We start from the raw sequence: 22719 nt of genomic DNA on the forward strand, positions 1-22719 counted from the left end.
GGCATTTCTGTCCTGGGGTATCTGGACGACATTCTGATTCGGTCTGCGACCAGTCAGGGTCTGGAGAAGGACCTGTCTGTCACGATGCAAACTCTGCAGGAGTTCGGTTGGACGATAAATGTTCCAAAGTCGACACTGAGTCCGTCGGTTCGTCTTCCCTATCTGGGAATGATACTGGACTCGGTGCAGGCGAAGGTCTTCCTGCCGGAAGACAAACTCAGGACTCTTCAGGAGGAAGTCAGGTCCCTCAGGGACGTTCCGAACTCGTCTCTGCGGACGTGTATGAGATGTCTGGGATTGATGGTCTCGGCTTTCGAGGCGATTCCTTTCGCGCAGTTTCACACGCGGGGTCTCCAGGCGGAGATCTTGTCCAAGTGGGACGGGCGACCTCAATCTCTGGATCTTCAGATCTCGTTGAGTCATCGCACCAGGGAAAACCTTCTGTGGTGGCTCCAGTCCCCGTTGGTGTCCGGGGGCAAGTCGTTTCGTCCGATCTCGTGGACGATAATCACCACGGATGCCAGCCTGTCGGGCTGGGGTGGTGTTCTGGGCGTTCTGTCCGCCCAGGGGACCTGGTCGGAGGGGGAGTCTTCCCTCCCGATCAACATTCTGGAATTGCGTGCGATAAGGCTCTGTCTTCATCGCTGGACGGACCGGCTGCAGGGCTGCCCGGTTCGGGTGCAGACGGACAATGCCACGGCGGTGGCCTACATCAACCACCAAGGGGGCAACAGGAGTGCCCGAGCGGCTCGAGAAGTGGCCGACATTCTGTCTTGGGCCGAGACTCATGTCCCGGCGATAACGGCGGTTCACATTCCGGGAGTGGAGAACTGGCAGGCGGACTATCTGAGTCGCCAGACCCTGGATCAGGGGGAATGGTCTCTCCACCCGGCTGTCTTCCAGATGTTGTGCGCGAAGTGGGGTCTTCCAGATGTGGACCTGTTCGCGTCTCGCCTCAACTACAAGGTGAAGAGGTTCGTGGCAAGGACGCGCGACCCTCGGGCAGACGCGTCGGACGCGTTAGTGGCCCCGTGGCATCAGTACAGGCTGATGTACGCGTTTCCACCGATTCAGTTGCTGTCCCGGTTCCTTCGCAGGTTACACTCGGAACGCAGCACGGTGATTCTTGTGGCACCGGACTGGCCTCGCCGGTCCTGGTACGCAGACCTCGTGAATCTGGCGGTCGACGCCCCCTGGCGTCTGCCTCTTCGGGACGATCTACTGTCTCAAGGACCGATTTACCATCCTGCTTTACAGTCGCTGGCTTTGACGGCCTGGCTGTTGAGACCGAGGTCCTGAAGGAGAAGGGTCTCTCTCCAGAGGTTGTTCATACCTTGATCAACGCGAGGAAGTCTTCCTCGGGAAAGGTTTATTACCGTACTTGGAAGGCCTATTTTGCCTGGTGTGAGTCCAGGGGGTTTTCACCCCGCACGTACTCGGTTTCCCGTGTGCTGTCTTTCCTTCAGACGGGTGTCGATCAGCGTTTGGCGCTGGCTACGATAAAGGGTCAGGTGTCTGCGCTGGCCGTTCTGTTTCAACGTCCCGTGGCTTCCAACTCCTTGGTTGGCACTTTTATTCAGGGTGTGCGGCATCTGGTTCCTCCTAGGAGGGATCCTTTGCCCCCTTGGGACTTGAATCTAGTCCTGTCTGTGTTACAACGTGCTCCTTTTGAACAGATCAGGGAGATATCGTTGTCTATGTTGTCCAAAAAGGTCGCCTTTTTGGTGGCGATCACTTCGGCTCGCAGAGTGTCGGAACTGGCGGCTTGTCCTGCAAGTCTCCGTACCTGGTTGTTCATTTGGATAAGGTGGTCTTGCGACCTAATCCTTCTTTTCTGCCGAAACGAGTTTCGGAATTCCATCTTAACGAGGATATTGTTTTGCCTTCGTTGTGCACGAAGCCTAAACATCCAAAGGAGGTGAGACTACATTCTCTGGATGTTGTTCGGGCGATTAGGGTTTACCTTAAATCGACCGAGTCTTTTCGAAAGACGGACTCCTTGTTTGTTCTTCCAGAGGGTCCTCGGAAGGGCATGGCGGCTTCCGCCTCTACCATTGCCAAATGGATCAGGCAGACCATTGAACAGGCCTATGCCTTGCAGGGGAAGGTTCCCCCTGTGCCTGTGAAGGCGCACTCTACTAGATCTCTGAGTACGTCTTGGGCCTGTCGTCATGGGGCTTCTGTAGCCCAGGTGTGTAAGGCGGCGACTTGGTCGACCGTACACACTTTCACAAAATTCTACAAAGTAGATGTTCAGGCATCGGCGGATGCTTCCTTTGGCCGCAAGGTTCTTAGTGCGGCTGTTCCATAGGGTCCCTTGTTGGGGACTCCTGGCTGTTGGGATAAGTTTTGTATCCCCTGGTTTTTTGTCTTTTCCTGGGTTGTTGCTCCTGTTGAGCACTTATTTTTGCTGTTGCCCAGCTGGTTTCCTTCCTTTGGTAAGGTTCCTTTCTTTGATGTGGAGACTGCGTTGCCTTTCGGCGCGGATGCGTTTCCCACCCCTCATGTTTGCACTGCTTTGGGACGTCCCCATATGTGACGAATATGAAGAGGCGGCGACTGTCGGAGGACGTAAGAGAAAACGGAATTTTTGTAAAATCTTACCTGTAAAATTCCTTTCTCTGAGTCCTCCGACAGTCGCCGCCCCCGCCCCTCTTTTGGGGTTTGTATGTATACTCTACTGCTATTCCACTAAAACTGAGATATGGTTGCAGGAAGTAGGAGGGTATTGACTGAGGGGACCACCCCTTGAGGGTGGGATATGTTAAAGCTTTATTGTTAACATATTCTGTTGCCTAGCTACTCCTTCGGAGCAAAGTCTAATACCCCATATGTGACGAATATGAAGAGGCGGCGACTGTCGGAGGACTCAGAGAAAGGAATTTTACAGGTAAGATTTTACAAAAATTCCGTTTTCTTTTGGTGGTATTTGATCACCTCTGGGTTTTTTTCTTTTTTGCTAAACAAACTTAAAAAAACAGAAAATTTGGAAAACAAAATGTTTTCTTTGTTTGTTAAAAATGTTGTATATGAGTAAGTTTTCTCCTGCACTGACGAGCACTAATGAGGCTGCACTGAGGGGCACCGATGAGGCGGCACTGATGATGAGGCACTAATATGTAACACTGATAGGCGGCACTGATATACAGCACTGATGGGCACTAATAGGTGGCAATGATATGTGGCATCAATATGCAACATTGATGGGCACTGATAGGCAGCACTGATGGGTACTGATAGGCAGCACTGATGGGTACTTCTATGTGGCACTGATGGGCACTGATGGCACTAATAGGCAGCATTGATGAGGCACTAAAAGGCATTACTAATGGGCACTGATTGTCATTTTTAATTAGCACTGATTGGCATCCCTGGTGGGCTCAAGTGGGCATCCCTGATGAGTCTGCATAGATAATCGATGCGCTGATTATCAGTACAGACCCCCCCTGTCAGGAGAGCCCCCGATCAGCTCTTCTCAACTCGTGCTTTGTCAGGGTGAATGGAGGAAAGCCGATAAATAGCACTTCCTGGTTACGATATGACCAGCTGTGATGTGACACTAAAGCCATCATGCTACCCTCTTATTTCTATCTTAGGCCCTGACCTGTCCACAGATCTGGGTTTGCCTATATTTGAACAAATGTGAAGTCTGATGTCTGCATAGGTTCAGTGGGAACTTCCTTCTACACAGCAAAAGGGGAAGTTCCTGGTGCACCACACTATCAAAGAGACTTGTTTCACTTTCAGTATTTATTATGTGGTATGAAAATTGACATCTGCTGCAAAGTAATTGTATTTTGGCAGCTCATGTGCCATACATTAACAACACCATAACTGCATTTACAGAGTTCCCTTTGGGGGTCCACATAGTACATATTTGTGTGGGCCTAAGTATAGAATGTACCAAAATAGGTCAGGACAAATCCAATGGTGCATTGTGTGTTTGGTCCCATGCAGGTCATGAAACCTCCATGTAAAGTCTAAAAATGTAACACTTTTATGTGTTAGGCTTTTGAGCTCTCATTTTCTTCTGCATGGAAACTCCCCTTAATGTTAGCCAATGTGTCCATACACTCCTATGGCTTTTTCAGGCATATGCTCTTACAGGCAGGAAAAACCCCCCACCAAACTTTCATTTTTGAGAGGAGCTTTCGAGCAGAAAAGATGCCCAAGTGCCAAAAGATTATTGTAAAAGCGCAAAAATGCACACAAAGAAAGGAAAAATTAGCTGAGGGGACGGTTTGTGAGAAAAAAAAAATGCTTCTGCTGGAAAAGCTCAAGAAAAGTGCAAAAAAGCACCAAAACGCAAGTTTCTTCAAGTTTTTAGGCAAAGAAATGCAAGCCTAAACGCCTGTAAAAGCAGCTTTTTTCTTTATTTTTTTGTGACTTAAGGCCGTCAGAAAAAACGAGCTGCAGAGCCACTTATAACGCCAGGAAAAAGCAGCTGTAATAACGTGCTTTTAATAGCTTTTTCCATTGGCGTTATTGCACGTTTGGACACGTCGGCTTTTAGCAGCGTTTTTTTCTGCCTCCATTCAAAATCAATGGTTGCCTAGGAGCCATCATTGATACAGCTTTCAGGCCATTGATTTGAATAGAAGTCGCATCACAAGTCGGATTAGGATGATCCGACTTGTGGTGCGACTTAAGCTCTGAGAATCTTGAGGGGGAACTCCATGCCAAAATGGAAAAAAAAAAACGGCATGGGGGTCACCCCCAGGTTCCAAACCAGGTCCTAAAACGTCTTCTGTCATTATTTACATACACTGCCTTTTATGGGGTGAATGGGTAGGGGTACAATGTACCCCATACCCATTCACGTAGGGAGGGGTCCGGGATCTGGGGGCCTCCCTTGTTAAAGGGGCTTCCAGATTCCGATAAGCCCCCTGCCCGCAGACCCCCACAACCCCCGCCCAGGGTTGTCGGGAAGAGGCCCTTGTCCTCATCAACATGGGGGCAAGGTGCTTTGGGGTGGGGGGTACAGAGCTCGTCCCCTCCCCTTTCCTGGCCTGCCGGGATGCATGCTCGGATAAGGGCCTGGTATGGATTTTGGGGGGGGGCCCCACACCGTTTTTTCAGCATGGGGCTCCCCTCAAAATCCATACCAGACCCAAAGGGCCTGGTTTGGAACCTGGGGAGGACCCCCACAACGTTTTTTTCCCATTTTGGCATGGAGTTCCCCCTCAAGATTCTCAGAGCGCAAGTCGCACCACAAGTCGGATCATCCTGATCCGACTTGTGATGCGACTTCCATTCAATTCAATGGGCTCCCATAGGGAACCATTGATTTAAAAAAAAAAAACGTATAATGTGGCTTAATGCTGTATAAGCAACGTTAATCAGCCTTTAGCAGCGTCAGATGTTTTTACAGCTTGACGCTGCAGCTCCAGAACGCACTGGTCCTGGGATTTTTTTGTAGCTTAAAAACGCCTATGCCACTTGGAGCTCCTAAAAGCCTTGTGTGTGCATGAGGCCATAGAATACCATGGAGGGGCATTTTTAAGCTGCAAAAAAACATCTGACGCTTCTAACAGCATCTGCAAAAATGCCCTGTGTGCATGGGGCCTTAAAGAGGTTGTAAACTCAATTTTTTTTTTTTCCGTTTTCACCCTGAAAGAGAAATACATAATGAGCTAGTATGCATCGCATACTAGCTCATTATGCAATACTTACCTTAGAACGAGCCCCCGCCGTGCCGTGCGCTCACCTCTATGACGGCCGACATGTTCAGTCGCCCGTCTTCCGGGATCGCGGCATCTGGCCATCTGATTGGCCGAAGCCGCGGTGACGTCACTCCCGCGCACGCGCGCGGGAGCCGACGGTCACAGCACGGGACTCTGAAGGAACGGCACCAGCGGCCGTTCCTTCAGAGCGCATGCGCCAGTAACGTCACTGGCTGCATGTAAGGTAAATATCTCCTAAACGGTGCATGTTTAGGAGATATTTACAGTACATATAGGTAAGCCTTATCATAGGCTTACCTATAGGTACAACTTGCAGAGGAGGGTTTACTTCCTCTTTAACCTTTTGGAAGCCTTTAGAAGCTTTTACGGGCGTCAATCTCTTGGTCGTTAACTTATTTTATTGACCAAAATAAATAATTTATACTGGCGATTGAAATGAATTAATGCTCAAGCACTAGTGTTTAGCTTTTAGTAGCTTCTAGCAGCTTTTAGTAGCGTCAAGCGTTTTTTTTGCTGGATGCACTGGTAGTGGGGGTTTTTTTTTCCTGCCTCTAAAAGCTCCTGCCACTAAACACTGCTAAAAGCCTTTGTGCATGGACACATATGCTAACATGGAAAGGCATTTAGAGGCAGGAAAGAGAAAAACTCTATATGCCCCTAGAAGCAGCTGTAAAATCATCCGGTGTGCATGAGGCCTAATAATAAGCTAAAATGAGTTATCTGTTTTTTTTTTTTTCTTACAAACTTTGTTTCTCTTGACTACCTAGAAGCTGAACTGAAGGGTAAAGAAACAGAGACAGAATGGGAGACAGATTACTGGAATGAGAACATATCGGCAATTCTTAAAGACCTAGAGGCAGCAGAGCAAGGTAGGAACGTTTCCTTCAGCTCTCCAGTATTCTACCTGACAAAACCACATAATTTAAATCTCTTTACACACATGGCTTCAGGTTTAGGAATCTTTATTGTCTCTACTTGAATTATTTTGCTTTAGTAGGACGTGCCATGCAGCCTGTCATTGCCCCTGTGGATATCTGTGAGACTCTTGCAGTCTGGTCCAGCAGTATTGCTTTTGATCTAGGTTCTATAAATCCCTGTTGTTTGTGCACCTTTTTTCTACCACACTTTTTTCTTCCACTCAACTCTCCATTATTTTACTTGGATACAGCACTCTGAACAGCCAGCCTCTTTAGCAATGACCTTTTGTGACTTATACTCAGGGGCGGGCTGGGCCGGGGGGCAGGGTGGAAATTTCCCCTGGGGGCGATCTGATCCCCCCCAGAAAAGGCCGCTCAGTTTCTTCCTTAAAGTTCACGATCAGTATGCATTTATTGTGACTTGTATGGCCCCCAGGGACCCGGTTGCTAGATCACCAGCCGCCTGGGGTCTAGCAACCAGTGACGTCACGGACGGTCTCCAGAGGAGGAAAGTGAGGCAGAGTGGAGAGGACCTATCATACAAAGCGGATCGTCCTCCGCGCCGATTACTGGCTCCACCTGCCTTTGGCTCCTCCCTCCATCTTCCACTGTCGGGCCGCTGCAGAAGAGAAGAAGAAGAAGAGGTGCGTGCTTACAATGGGAGCTTACTTGCCATTGCCACTGTGGGAACAGCAGCATTCGTTGCTTCTAACTACATACACTGGCCGGTGATGTATGTAGTTAGAAGCTCCATTCCTGGTTTCTGTCTCTCCCCCAGTCCCCCTTCCCCCGAAGTGTCCTCCTGCACTCTGATCTCCGTCCCCCCCTCTGATCATCAGTGCCGTGCAATAAGAGGATCGGGAGGCGGAGCACACTGCAGGAAGGGAGAGAGGTCAGCTGAGTTTATTCTAGAAGTCTGGAGGTAAGCTGCAAAGTTTCTGCTAGGAGGATTTGTTTTGCAGTGAAGGGTCCTAAGTAAGAAGTAGAAGAGAGAGAGAGAGTGTATGTGTGTGTGTGTGTGTGTGTGTGTGTGTGTGTGTGTATATATGTGTATATGTCTGTGAGTATATATGTGTGTGTGTGTCTAAGATAGCAGCCCCCCCCCCCCCCCCCCCCAGAGCTGACAGACATTTCCCAAACTGACACACAGCCCTATCTATACCAACAAACTCCAATTACTATGTCCAGTTAGGGCTCTTTCACGCGGGCGATCCGATCAGATCCGCCTGTCAGTTTTTTAGGCGGATCTGATCGGATCCTCCATGCAGCTCTATGGGGCAGCGGATGTCAGCGGAGACACCTCCGCTGACACCCACTGCCATCCGTATCCGATCCTGTCTGTGAAATCTGGACGGATTGAAACCCTCTTTTTCCATCCGTTCAGGGATCTGATCGGATGAGAGCGGACAGGCGGTCTGCTCTCATCCCATCCCCCATAGACAGCAGCGGGGGCTGTGACCCCTCTCTCCGAACTGCAAGCGGAGACGGAGCTGTCATCCGCCGGCTCAGCGGGGATCGGCGGATCGATCCCTGCTGAGCAGCACGGATCCGCCTACGGAGGCGGACCGTGTGAAAGAGCCCTTAATGTGAATTTAATTTATGACCATCCTTTTTAACCCTGTGTCAACCAAACTCTGTACAATCAAAAACTCACCACCTAACTAAACACTCTATAGGTCCTTCCACACGGGCGTTTTGTCTGGCGGACTCTGTTTTGCTCAGTGGGGATTGATCCGTTGATCCCTGCTAAGCAAGCGAATGACAGGTCAGTCTCTGCTCACTGTGCAGAGACAGACCTGTCAGATCCCCGCTATCCTCTATGGTAGATTGGATGATAATGGACTGCCTGTCCATCTTCATCATATCCAATCCTCCAGACAGATGGAAAATAGGATTTCATGGACAGGATCGGATAGCAGCGGGTGTCAGCGGACATGTCACCACTGACATCCACTGCTCCATAGGGGTACATGGAGTGTCCGATTAGGTCCGCCTGAAAAACTGACAGGCGGACCTGATCGGAAAGCCCTACTGTCATACCCTCCACACTTGTCTCCTGTACATACTGCCCACTGTCATACCCTCCACACTCCTCTCCTGTACATACTGCCCACTGTCATACCCTCTACACTCCTCTCCTGTACATACTGCCCACTGTCATACCCTCCACACTCCTCTCCTGTACATACTGCCCACTGTCATACCCTCCACACTCCTCTCCTGTACATACTGCCCACTGTCATACCCTCCACACTCCTCTCCTGTACATACCGCTCACTGTCATATCCTCCACACTCCTCTCCTGTACATACTGCCCACTGTCATACCCTCCACACTCCTCTCCTGTACATACTGCCCACTGTCATACCCTCCACACTCCTCTCCTGTACATACTGCCCACTGTCATATCCTCCACACTCCTCTCCTGTACATACCGCTCACTGTCATATCCTCCACACTCCTCTCCTGTACATACTGCCCACTGTCATACCCTCCACACTCCTCTCCTGTACATACTGCCCACTGTCATACCCTCCACACTCCTCTCCTGTACATACTGCCCACTGTCATACCCTCCACACTCCTCTCCTGTACATACCGCTCACTGTCATATCCTCCACACTCCTCTCCTGTACATACTGCCCACTGTCATACCCTCCACACTCCTCTCCTGTACATACCGCTCACTGTCATACCCTCCACACTCCTCTCCTGTACATAGTGCCCACTGTCATACCCTCCACACTCCTCTCCTGTAGATACTGCCCCACTGTCATCCCTCCACACTCCTCTCCTGTACATAGTGTCCAATGTCATATCCTCCACACTCCTCTCCTGTACATACTGCCCACTGTCATACCCTCCACACTCCTCTCCTGTACATACCGCCCACTGTCATACCCTCCACACTCCTCTCCTGTACATACCGCCCACTGTCATATCCTCCACACTCCTCTCCTGTACATACCGCTCACTGTCATATCCTCCACACTCCTCTCCTGTACATACTGTCCAATGTCATACCCTCCACACTCCTCTCCTGTACATGCTACCTACTGTCATACCCTCCACACTTGTCTCCTGTACATACTGCCCATTGTCATACCCTCCACGCTCCTCTCCTGCACACAATACCCACCAGCATTTCCTCCTTAGCATGTGTCCTTAGTCCCTTTCTTTGCATCAAATGTGAGACTTCAGGGATCTGTTTAGACCCCTGTTATCTCATCAAAGCTCCCTGCCCCCACCAGCGTTGTGAAAAATAAAGTATAAAATCATTAAATTAAAATGAAAAACTAAAAATGGAAAAAAATAATTGTAAAAAAAAAAAAAAATCACACCAAAATGTGGCATAATTTATCCACACCCACTGTGTGCCGCAATGCACTATGCACACCACAGGTCACCATCTCCCTGCTAAATGTCCCAGGGCAGTACTTTTCCCAGGGGCCCATGATGCTGGTAAGGTGGCACTGACCTAATTTCTTTATTGGGTCACCAGCTTTAAGTCTTCTGCCTGTCTGCACGTTCATGAGCTTCATGCCCTTCCACGTAGGCCTAATGCATTAATGTTGCATCATATTAGCAGCCATCTTTAAACCTGGGGGCCCCATGATCTCCTATTGCCCGGGGGCCCCATGAGTTGTCAGTCCGCGCCTGCCTGAAGACAAATTCCTTGTTTGGTGAACATGCTGGCCATACATTCCAAAGCTAGAGAATCAATGACCGGCAGCTCTGTGTACAGATCTCAGAGCACCTCCAAGGAAATGTACATCTATGGAGGTTCATTGCACAGATGAGAACACCGGTCTGTCTGCGTTCTGATCTGTACATTGGGGTCACAGATGTACAGTACATTCTGGGAGGTGTTTGGAGTTCCATGCAGGCTGCCGCCTGTCCTTGATTTCAGCTGGTGGGCTGCATAGAACATCTGTGCACCCCACAAAGGTGTATGGATTGGATGTATGGAACAGTGTGGAGGGTATGGTGGAGAGTATGGTGCACGGATGTATGGATCAGTGTGGAGGGTATGGTAGAGAGTATGGTGCACGGATGTATGGATCAGTGTGGAGGGTATGGTAGAGAGTATGGTGCACGGATGTATGGATTGGTGTGGAGAGTATGGTGCATGGATGTATGGATCGGTGTGGATGGTATGGTGGAGAATATGGTGCACGGATGTAAGGATCGGTGTGGAGAGTATGGTGCACGGATGTATGAATCGGTGTGGATTGTATGGTGGAGAGTATGGTGCACGGGTGTATGGATCGGTGTGGAGAGTATGGTGCATGGATGTATGGATCGGTGTGGAGAGTATGGTGCACGGATGTATGGATCAGTGTGGAGGGTATGAGGGAGAGTATGGTGCACGGATGTATGGATTGGTGTCGAGAGTATGGTGCATGGATGGATGTATGGATCGGTGTGGATTGTAAGGTGGAGAGTATGGTGCATGGGTGTATGGATCGGTGTAGAGAGTATGGGGGAGAGTATGGTGCACGGATGTATGGATTGGTGTCGAGAGTATGGTGTATGGATGTATGGATCGGTGTGGATTGTAAGGTGGAGAGTATGGTGCATGGGTGTATGGATCGGTGTGGAGGGTATGGGGGAGAGTATGGTGCACGGATGTATGGATTGGTGTCGAGAGTATGGTGCATGGATGTATGGATCGGTGTGGATTGTATGGTGGAGAGTATGGTGCATGGGTGTATGGATCGGTGTGGAGAGTATGGTGCATGTATGTATGGATCGATGTGGAGAGTATGGTGCACAGATGTATGGATCGGTGTGGAGAGTATGGTGGAGGGTATGGTACACGGATGTATGGATCGGTGTGGAGGGTATGGTGGAGAGTTTTTTTGTTAAACCTCCTTTGTTGCTATTAAAATTAAATTATGATACCACATTGTATCAAATTTGTCTTACTATATAACATCAATATCCGTTTTAAAACAAGGTGGGCATGGATGGTGAGTTCATTCGGTGGTTCAGTGGGCCACTTGACTGGACTTGCCCCCCAGGTCTAAGGCTGCCAGCCCTCCCCTGCTTATACTCCTTGTGGAGGGTGTCAATGACTGTCTTCTGGACATCTGTCAAGTTAGCAGTCTTCCCCATGATTGTGTAACCTACTGAACCAGACCGAGAGACCATTAAGCCCCGGTTCACACTTGTGCGTGTGCGGGGTTCGCATGTAATGTCGGAGCGCACTGCTCCGACATTACATGCGATCGGCTGTGCGGTGCGAGTTTAGCCATACAGTTTGTATGGCTAAATTCGCACCGCACCCGCAGCAAACACGCACAGGGTCCCTTTTTGGCAGCCGCATCAGGATCGGATCGCACAGCGGTTCACACTTGTGCGATCCGATCCTGTGCGAACTGCACGATCGCACTGCGATATGCGATCAAACTGGGGGTGTCGTTAACATTACATTGACACCCCCAGCGTATCGCATATGGCAGTGTGAACTGCCGGGGGTGCGTGTGCGATGCGGGAACAGGCTGCGGATTCGCAGCCTTCCCGCATTGCATAAATGTGAACCGGGGCTTAAAGGCTCAGGAAATTTTTTTTACAGTGTGTTGAGTTATTTACAGTGAGGGAAAAAAGTATTTGATCCCCTGCTGATTTTGTACACTTACCCACTGACAAAGAAATGATCAGTCTATAACTTTAATGGTAGGTTTATTTTAACAGTGAGAGTCAAAATCACAAAATATCCATTAAAACACATTTCTCTTACGTCCTCCGACAGTCGCAGCCTCTCATTAAGCCTTCACGAGTGGGTAATTGCGCCCTCTGCAGGAGCAAGCTAGGCAGTTTGAAAGGGGAATAAAAAATTCTACACTTAGACACACCTCCAGGGGGCCGTCCCTCAGCCATTATCCTGACACAGTTACCACTGTCCTTCAGTTTTTATGCTACCTAGTGTCAGGAGTAGACTAGGTCTTCCCAGCTGGGACCTAGTGTCTCAGTTGCTTTGTTTCTTTCTTCAAAACTGTTATTTTCTTTGAAAATTGCTTTTTTATTTCTTCTCTTCACTCACTTAGTCAGGGGAGTTCCTGGAGGACTACAAGCGACAGCAGAGCTGGGCCTTGCACTGGATAATCTAGATCCTTACGGAGTCCCTGGTGGAGTCATTGGTGCGCCCAGGCCTTGCAAAGACAGTGCCCCTTAGGAAGGGGACGAGCCTGCGGAGACCCATCTTTGCCGGTATGTCTCAACTCCGAAACGCCCGTAAGTTGCTAGCATCCTTCCTGGCTGACGGCACCCCCACTCAGGGTGGGAGGTGTTCTGTATCAGAGCGGTGCCCGCGTTCTCTGGACTGGTGAGTGATATTACCCCTGTGTCCCTGGGACTATTATCTGCAGGGGTGTTCTGTGGACCCACTCTTAGGGGATGGGAGTACAAGGTGGTTTCTGTGGTATCCCCTTCCTGGCCGTTTGGTGTGGCCCCCCCACCTTCCTCCCTGCCCCTGTTGGGGGCGCACTGCTGTGGACACCGCTATGGCTGGGGGTGTGGGGGCTTGCTGCATCCCGGGAGTACACTCTGGGTTTCCCTGTGGTAGCCAGCTCATGTGCTTTTTGCTTTATTTGGCGCCGTTCGCACGGCCGCAATTTTGGGTGAGGGCAGGCTGTTTAGGCCTCTTGTGTGCGCAGCAGCCATTTTATCATTTTGGTGCCATCTTTGCTGTGGGTGACCGCCTAGTAAGGGCGACGGCCATTTTGCCAGTGCTTCCTCTCCCATAGGTTTCTATCAGGCACCATGATTCTGTGGCTCAGAGTGGGCATATGCCTCTAGTACATGAGGTCATTTCCTCCTTTCTTTTCTCTTCACGGCAGCAGCGTGTGAGCGGTGGGCAAGTACACTGTGGGGTGATTTTAACTGTTTTTTCGGGCATTTTCCTGCAAACACTGTTTCTTCTTGTGGCTATAGCTGTTTTTGAAGGGCCTCCATGGGCGGTTCAGTTTTGCGGTGTGGGACCGTGGGAACCGGCGTTTATAAAGGGCCAGCGTCCCAAAAAAATTTTTTATGCAAAAATGGAGTCCCAGGATAGCAAATTCCCCACAGACCTGGTTGGTGCTTCAGGAACTCCTGAATCCTCTTCCATGGCCTCATTATTTCCTGCTCTTGCGACTTTAGCGTCCAAAGTGGATTTGCTGATGTCTGAACGCACTTCTCAAAAATGGCCGATGCCATCTCAGTCTTCTGACTCTTAGCCTGATTTGGTTGCCACGGACAATGTCCCCTCGAGGGGTCCCAGTCCTCACATTCCGATGGGGAGGAGGAAGAGTCTTCCAAAACAGCAGCACGAGAACGCGCTGCAGTAGATGCACTTATTAGCTCCGTTAAGGAGACTTTGAATCCTGACGATGAGCCCTCCCAGTCAGGTGCGCGGGTTGCCTTTGGGTTCCGCAAAGCCCAGAAGTCGGGTCAGGTTTTCCCCAGCCCCGAGGAGTTTCACTAAACAGTGAACAACCAATGGCGTCGCATCAAACATATGCTGGTGGTGCCTAAGCGGTTTAAGTACCGTTATCCCTTTGCGGATCCTGTAGACCATCATTGGACGGTGTCACCTAAGGTGGACCACACTGTTTCTAGGTTGAATAAATCCACCTTCATGCCAGTGGAGGACTCTCCGGTGTTCAAGGATCTGGCAGATAGGCGTGTGGAGAGGCTTTCCCGCCACATGTACTTGGTGGCGGGCTCCCTGTTCAAACCTGTGCTTGCTTCAGTGATGGTCTCTCAAGCTGTTACGGAATGGTTCAGGGTGCTTCGGCGCACCTTAGTGGCAGAGTCGGCTGCCCTTGACATGGTGGATCAAATGACCCAGGCTGTGATGTACCTGTGTGACGCGGCCCTGGATGAGGCTCCTTTAGTCGCACGATTGTCTGCTGTTGGGGTCGCAATCTGCCGCATTATTTGGCTGAAGAGTTGGTCTGCTGACCACGCTTCCAAGAAGACTGTGTCTGATGTCCCTTATGTGGGTAATCGTCTTTTTGGGGACACTCTGAATGAGTTGATCAAGGGGCTTATGGGGGGTAAGAGTACCCTTTTGCCCCAAGCCTGTAAGGGGAAATCCCCCCTCGCTAGGCGGGGGTCCTTCTTTCAAGGCTCATCGTGGGTCCTTTCGTGCCTTCTGGGCACAGGATAAAGGAAAATCCTTCAAGACCTCGTCACGAGAAACCATGGTCCGGTAAAACCAAGGCCGGTCAGACCAGTTCGACGGCCCAGTCCGCCTCTTCCTGAAGGGAGGCCCTCACCCGTTTCAGGGGTGGGGCGACGTCTGCGTTGCTTTCAGGAACCCTGGTTGTCCCGAATTCAGGACAGATGGGTTGACAAACCTGATTCGTTCAGGGTACAAGATCAAATTTTGCTCTCGCCCCGCAGACAGGTTCTTTTCCATCAAATCTCCATCGGACTCCCGATCGTTTGAGAGATCTCAAAGGGGCGGTGCAAGATCTTCTCGCCCAAGGAGTCCTTGTGCCAGTCCCTCCGCGGGACAGGTTTCGCGGTTTTTGTTCCAATCTGTTCACGGTGCCCAGAAAAGAGGGCAAAGTGCGCCCGATTCTTGACCTAAAGTCTCTAAACCGCTTTGTGAGGGTACAGAAGTTAGGGATGGAATCCATCTGGTCTGTGGTGGCATCATTGAGTCCAGGGGATTTCTTGGCCTCCATCAACTTAAAGGATGCGTATCTGCACATTCCTATCTACGAAGGTCATCAGCGGTATCTTCACTTCGCAGTGACCAAAGAGCATTATCAGTTTGTGGCGTTGCCTTTCGGTCTCGCTTCGGCTCCCAGGGTATTCACCAAAGTTTTGGCTCCGGTGCTGGCTTTGCTGCGTTTAAAGGGGATTGCGGTTCTCTGGACGACTTCCTGTTGAGGGCGAGCTCGTGTGCCACCTTGACGAGCGATCTGTCGGTCACGGTTCAGACGCTCCAGGAGTTCAGTTGGACCATCAACTTTCAGAAGTCGGCTCTGACCCCTTCAGTTCACCTCCATTACCTGGGGATGATCCTGGACTCCGCTCAGGCAAAAGTCTTTCTCCCAGAGGACAAACTTCGGACCTTGCAGGGCGAGATCACGTCCCTCAGGGAAAACAATCTCTCCTCTCTACGGGCCTGTAAGCGGTCTCTGGGTCTGATGGTTTCGGCCTTCGAGGCCATCCCATTTGCTCAATTTCACACGAGAACTCTGCAAGCAGAGATTCTTGCCAGGTGGGACAGAACGCCTCAGTCGTTGGACAGGAGGATTTTTCTGAGCCTCTTCGCAAGATCGGATCTTTTGTGGTGGCTCCGGTCCCCAGCCCTATCACAGGACAAGTCCTTTCGGCCTCTGCTGTGGACAGTGCTCACCACGGATGCCAGCCTGTCGGGCTGGGGTGGAGTTCTGGACTCACTTTGTGCCCAGGGGTCGTGGACAGTGGAGGAGGCCTGCTTACCAATCAATGTCTTGAAGCTCTGAGTGATCAAGCTCTCCTTGTTTCATTGGACAACTCGGCTTCAGGGTTGCTTGGTTCGGGTTCAGACGGACAACACCACGGCGGTGGCTTACATCAATCGTCAAGAGGGCACCAAGCGTGCCCGTGTGGCCAAGGAAGTGTCTGAGATTCTGTCTTAGGCCGAGACGCACGTTCTGACGATTTCGGCTGTCCACATTCCGGGTGTGGAAAACCAGCAGGTGGACTACCTGAGTCGCCAGACCCTGACCCAGATTTCTGTCTCCCAATCCAATTCCAATCTCTCCACCATGGCCAAGACCAAAGAGCCTTCCAGGAATGTCAGGGACAAGATTGTAGACCTACACAAGGCTGGAATGGGCTACAAGACCATCGCCAAGCAGCTTGGTGAGAGGGTGACAACAGTTGGTGCAATTATTCGCAGATGGAAGAAACACAAAATAACTGTCAATTTCCCTTGGTCTGGGGCTCTATGCAAGATATCACCTCATGGAGTTTCAATGAACATGAGAACAGTGAGGAATCAGCCGAAACTACAGGGGAGAATCTTGTCAATCTCAAGGCAGCTGGGACCATAGTCACCAAGAAAACACACTACACCGTGAAGAACTGAAATCCTGCAGTGCCTGCAAGGTCCCCCTGCTCAAGAAAGCACACGTACAGGCCCATCTTAAGTTTGCTGTTGAACATCTGAATGATTCGGAGGAGATTTGGGTGAAAGTGTTGTGGTCAGATAAAACCAAAATCGAGCTCTTTGTCATTAACACAACTCGTCGTGCTTGGAGGAGGAGGAATGCTGCCTATGACCCCAAGAACACCATCTCCACCATCAAAAACCCCCCCAAAAACCACACATTTTTGTTTTAAATTTCTCCTGGAAAATAGTTTATTTCCTGGTATATATGGGTGCCTAGGTACTCTTGTACATAAAGCCTCATATCTGTTCATCTGCAGTGCGAAATTAAAGTCACTGCCGCCTCTGACTGTTAGTCTCAGGAGGTTTGCAGTGAAATGTATTGCTGTGCTGCGCACTGTTCTCCATTTGTAGAGAAAGGAGGATGCAAAACCCTGCCTCTACCAAGATGGCGGCCACTATATAGACTCCCAATGAAGAAAATGAAATGGTAATTAGTAATGGGCTAAAGATTCCTGTAGGCAGGCCACAGGCAATACTAGCACTTTGGCCTCTGCCTGCTTTTTTTTCCGAATAGTTTCCAGGGTTCAGTTATTCTTCGGATCTACTAATAAGATGCATATAAGGTGCAAATAATGCATTTTTCAGTCCAATGTACAATTATATTTGGGGCTTTTAGTTCTTAAAGACCGCAATGTAGAAAACGAGCTTAAATATATACAGACTTAACAGCATCTGTGGAAATGTTTACAATGCCTAAACTGGGCAGCATATCATTGGTCTGCCTTTGCACAATGAATAACCTAAGCTTATGTGCACACATAACTAAATAAAGCACTTATAACTATAATGAACATTTTACTTCTGCAACGCCATTACTTGCAGTTTGAAATAGTGCTGCAAACTGAAACCAGTGAGGCACTGAAAGTCATATAAAAAAAAAAAAAAAATTAAAGCCTTTTATTGTGCGTAAACACTTATGTTGCTTTCCATACACTTAAAATCAAAGATGGCAGTATTGGTGTTTTCTTAGCTCTGTGCCACCAAACTTTTTATACTGCACGTTATGGCTGGCAACGAGACTTTCTTGGATGTAGGTTTAATACTGTTTGAGGACAGTTCCACTTGGCAGCTGTCTCTTTTTTAAAGTTCATTATAAATTATATTACCGTAGTTTGTAACGTACAGTCATTGTTATTGCAAATCCAGTTCAGCTTGTTTTGAACCAGAATGGAAATTGTTCTTTTTATTATATTGTTAAGTATTAGATGATTATCAGATCTAGGAAATGGGAATGTTCCTTTGCTTTATTACCTTTTGTTAATGTTCTGCTAATGTTCTCCTTAGGCCTGGATCTAACTTCTATTGTAGTTCTAGGAATTTTCAGTTCTATGAACTGCTTTCAATTTTTGTATCTGAAATAAAACCTGTGCATGTGACAGGCTAACCCCCATACCCTTACATAGACATACTGTAGATGTAAAAATAAGCAATATACCAAGTGTACTGTATATATATGTCAAGCACAGCCTATTGCTTCGCAAATGCTAAGTTTTTCCATGTCAAATTTAAATCTGGAAAATGTATTTTTTATATTGGGCCACAAAATTGTCCCAAGTACACCATTCTAAATGGCACAGTATACATGACATTCACGTGATCTTGTTTTTTTTAATATAAACATTTTATTCAAAGCATAACTGTGGTCAACTTATAAAATCTTCAGGTGCGAGTCCTCCCTGGTATAATATGGGTTCGTGCTTGGTCTAGGCGGGGGAGGGTTAACACAGATGAATACTTCTCTGCCGGTTTTGGGATGGACGACCGTTCCCACAAAACCACTCGCCACTCCTCTTCTCTGGTTATGCGGCTGCTCCCTCACCAACAATATAATCTATAATGCAAGGCCAGCGACCCTGCATTGTACATAAGGAAGTTTAGGGCCCGCTTACATTCAAGGGGCAGGAGTGGGATTGGAGAAAAACACGCTTACCAGTCTAAAGTTATGCTTTGAATATTTACATTGCATTAAAGTGATAGTTGATTCCCAATCTATCCTCCTAACCCACCTTGAAGTATGTTTGGATAGGTGATACAAAATTGGAGTACAAATTTCCTATCATAATTCTGCTGGTAAATTTGTCTTTGTATTTATTTCAGGAAAGCCATAAGTTGTGATGCCAAGTTGATTGAGTGAATCCACATATGTTTCTTAGGTGAAAGAGAACAAATTAAAGTGATCCTTTTATATAGAGAAATATTCTGATTGACATTGCTGAAGTCTCTGTGAGCTTGGAGAATATATTTAAATTAATTGATTTGGGAGGTTTAAGAGCAATTGAGGTAGAATTTTAGTTGGATTTGTAGAAATTATGGAGGTATTACTTCTTGCTAGCACTCATGTATTAGGCTTGGTATATACACCAGCCTTAACATTAAAATCACTGACAGGTAAATTGAATAACATTGATTTTTCTCTAGCGCTCATCGACAGACGTAGTCCTCGGTGATACACCACCTTCGGGTTATGTTACCTCCGCAGGAGCAGGACTAGACAGGAAATTAAAAAGCTCTGGCCACACCCTAGGGGCAGTCCCAGAGGGTATATCCTCTCTCTCTCTGCCTCAGCAAATCAGTTATTTTCTGTCTAGTTAGGAGTAAGGACCTAGACACCTTGCTGGGATCTTAGGTCCTGGCAAGAATTTTTTTCTTAAAGGATTTTTTTTTAGACAGCTTTTTTCTCCAGTGTTCCTGTGAGATCTTCAAGCAAGAAAGCTGAACTGGGCGACGGGCTGGATGTTGAGATCCGGTGGTCACCCCAGTTCAGCCTACGAGCGCGTGCAGGCCATAGCTCCGCGCTGGGTCGGCCGCGACAAAGTCCCATTAAAGGACTGTCCACGCGAGTTAAACGTCTCGCCGAAACGCCAAAGACCATGAGTCACGGCGTCCGTATCGGTCGACAGCCCTCCCGCCCCGGTGGAGAGGGGTACTGTCAGGAGTTGGTGCCCGCCTGGTTCCGGTATGGTGAGTAGTATGTTCCCCCTTTTTCCCTGACGGGTGTTGTGGTGAACGCGGGCCCCCTCTATGTATGGTAAGAAAGAGTCCTTTCTATCCTATAACATGTCACAAATCCTCCTACTTTGAGTGTGATTTATGTGTGCAAAAGCCAGGAGGCTTGGCTTGGGAGCTAACAATCTATTGTATACATGTTTTAAAGATGTAATCTGTGGCATTCTGGGAATCTTATGGGTTAAGTATAAGCTACCTACCAGTCAGAAGCCACGGACATGTAGACTGCCTTCCAAATCAGATCTCCAGCTATTAGCAGGCCTCCCGAACGGCCACGCGGTCCGCCAGGGCCGGTACCGCCAACCACGCCATATCCCCATGCAGAGAGAGTGTTGTGTGCCCTGCAGCACACCGCTATTCAGTTTAGGCCGCCGCCATTTTTTTTGCTGGATCGCACGAGCCGCCATTTTGGCGTAGCCTCGTGTCTCCAGCATGGGGGCGGCCATGTTTGAGGTGATCCTACACCTCGTGGAGCTTGGGGGAGGCGCCGGAAGGCGTGCAGAGGGGCGGAGCCGCCTCCTTTCTTCCTGGGCAGCCAGCCAAAAGACTTCCTGTTTGTCAAGACAGCGCTGTAAGCTGTTGCAGTTTAACTCTGAGCATCAAGTGGTGAGCCTGGGGGTCTATCTCTCTCTCTCTCTCGATCGATAGGGATCCCTAAGCAGGTAACACTAAGGGGCTTTTTTTGTGGCGCTGGGGGTCAGAAAAGAAAAAAAAAAAAAAAAAAAAGTTTTTTTCTTTACTTTTGAATTATATTATCCAGGAAGTAACTGGAGTTATTATGGACCCTGCCACACATATTCCCCCACCTGTTTCCCTCGAGGGGGCCTCGGGACCCGCCGGTGCACAGAGTATAGAGTCATTTACAGCAATTTTGGAGTCTATGGTGGCTCGGGTGGAGGCGGCCTGTCAGGGACGGGGGTCAAGGAAGCGACCCCCGCCTACCCCTATACCATCTGACAGCTCTGACTCAGATTCAGAGATGGTCACGGCAGTTGCAGGTTCCTCTGCAAGGGCTGTTATCCCAGGTAAAGCCCCCTCAGACAGTGAGGAGGACGCTTCTTCTCTTGCTATAATTCAGGAAGAAGCATTGGTGGACGCACTAGTTGTGGCAGTGCAAGAAACCTTAAAACTTGAGGCTTTACCGGCAGAGGCAACTGAAACAGAGAGGCCTTTTGGGACTAATAAGCCCATCAAGACGGCGAAGGCTTTTCCTGTACCTAAATGTTTTGGTAATCAGATTAAAGGAGAATGGGAGCATTCTAAACGTACCTTTACTATTTCCAAGCGTATTGCTAGACGCTATCCGTTTGAGGAATCCATCATTAAGAAATGGACGGTACCACCAGTCGTGGATCCGCCTATTTCCAGGCTGAATAAAGCCACGGTTATTCCAGTGGAGGACACTTCGTCCTTTAAGGATCCGGTGGATCGAAAGATAGAAGCAGAGTCCCGCACTATCTTTTCTCTGATAGGGTCAGCATTTAGACCAGTAATCGTTATTGGTCTAGTTTCCCAGACACTTACGGAATGGGCGAAAATGGTACGCCAAGATCTTAGGGGAAAAGATATTCCCCAGGAGACATCTGATTTGATGGAACAGATCATACAAGGGCTACGGTTTATCTGTGACGCAGCCTTGGACACTACTCCCCTATTAGGGCATGCATCTAAGTTAGCAGTGATCCTCAGACGTGTGCTGTGGTTAAAATGCTGGTCAGCTGACCTAGGTTCCAAAAAGACCTTGACCAATCTCCCCTTTCAGGGGAATCGTCTATTTGGAGCCAACCTAGATGAAATCATTAAGGATGCCACTGGGGGCAAGAGCACTTTTTTGCCACAGGCTGCAAAAGCTAAGGGACCTCGCAACAAGCGAGGACCTTTCTTTACCGCCCATAAAGGGCGCCCGGCTGGTACTAGCGGGAAAGGCAAGACTCCTCCAGGAGGGTTCAAGAAGGGGACCAACCCAGCCAAACCCGAAGCAAAGGAGTACACAGCCTGAAGGTGCGCCCCCACCCGGTTTCAGGGTGGGGGGACGTTTTCACCGGTATTCAGGACATTAGATCGAGCATCAACCACTACTACCGGTGCGATTCTTCCCTTCCAACATTTAAGTACCACAGGAAGCGGTAGTTACCGTTCCCTGAAAAGATCTTTTCCTTTACCTTTTCCTAAGATTAGTCCCGATACCTCACAGGAATCGGATCTGGTTGACCAGATAGGCCAAGTAGCCTCTAGTCGGGTGACTTCGGTCCCTGAGGTTCAACCAGAAAAGATCACCTTTCCTGATAACTATCAGGTATCTGATAAATGTGTGGGAACAGAAAACGACCAGACTTTCTCGGATGGTCGGGGCCAGATAGCTCTAGGGACGCCTGGTTCAGATCCAATCAGCGCCAGTGGTCCTAGAAATTCTAGGCTGGCCTCCTCAAGCCAGCCTGGCCGACTTGGACATGTTAGTCGCAGACGTTCCGTGGGAACTTCGTCTCAGGGAGTGTCTGTGGTCTCAAGGACCAATTTACCTTCGTGCTTTACAGTCGCTGGTTTTAATGGCCTGGCCATTGAGACCCAAGTACTGAAGGACAGAGGTTTGTCTACTTCAGTCATTCCTACCCTTATTAAAGCAAGGAAAGCGACTTCCAGCAAAGTCTATTATCACACATGGAAGACTTATATTGCGTGGTGCGAATCTTTAGGATTTCCTCCACGTACCTATTCGGTGACTCGAATATTTTGCAACAAGGGGTTGAGCAGAAGCTAGCCTTGAGCACCATCAAGGGTCAAGTTTCAGCATTAGCAATCTTCTTTCAGAAGCCTTTAGCTACCAAATCCTTGGTGCGGAATTTCATCCAGGGGGTGCGGCACCTGGCTCCTCCAGTCCGCGCGCCCTTACCGCCCTGGGATCTTAATTTGGTTTTGTCGGTTCTACAGAAACCTCCCTTTGAAAACATCAGGG

At 49.1% G+C, this 22719-nt stretch overlaps 1 protein-coding gene across 1 annotated transcript in view; it reads left to right on the top strand.

Annotated features, from left to right (window-relative positions):
• ARMC2 (armadillo repeat containing 2) overlaps positions 1-22719 on the top strand; it is a 189688-nt gene that overhangs the window by 71217 nt on the left and 95752 nt on the right. Inside the window, exon 6 of the mRNA XM_082250903.1 lies at positions 6452-6553. Coding sequence (XP_082107029.1) covers positions 6452-6553 — 102 coding nt within the window. The remainder of the gene's footprint in view (positions 1-6451; positions 6554-22719) is intronic.

This window comes from Pelophylax lessonae, assembly GCF_965119305.1.
Source record: "Pelophylax lessonae genome assembly, chromosome: 3".
NCBI classification, from domain to species: Eukaryota; Metazoa; Chordata; class Amphibia; order Anura; family Ranidae; genus Pelophylax; species Pelophylax lessonae.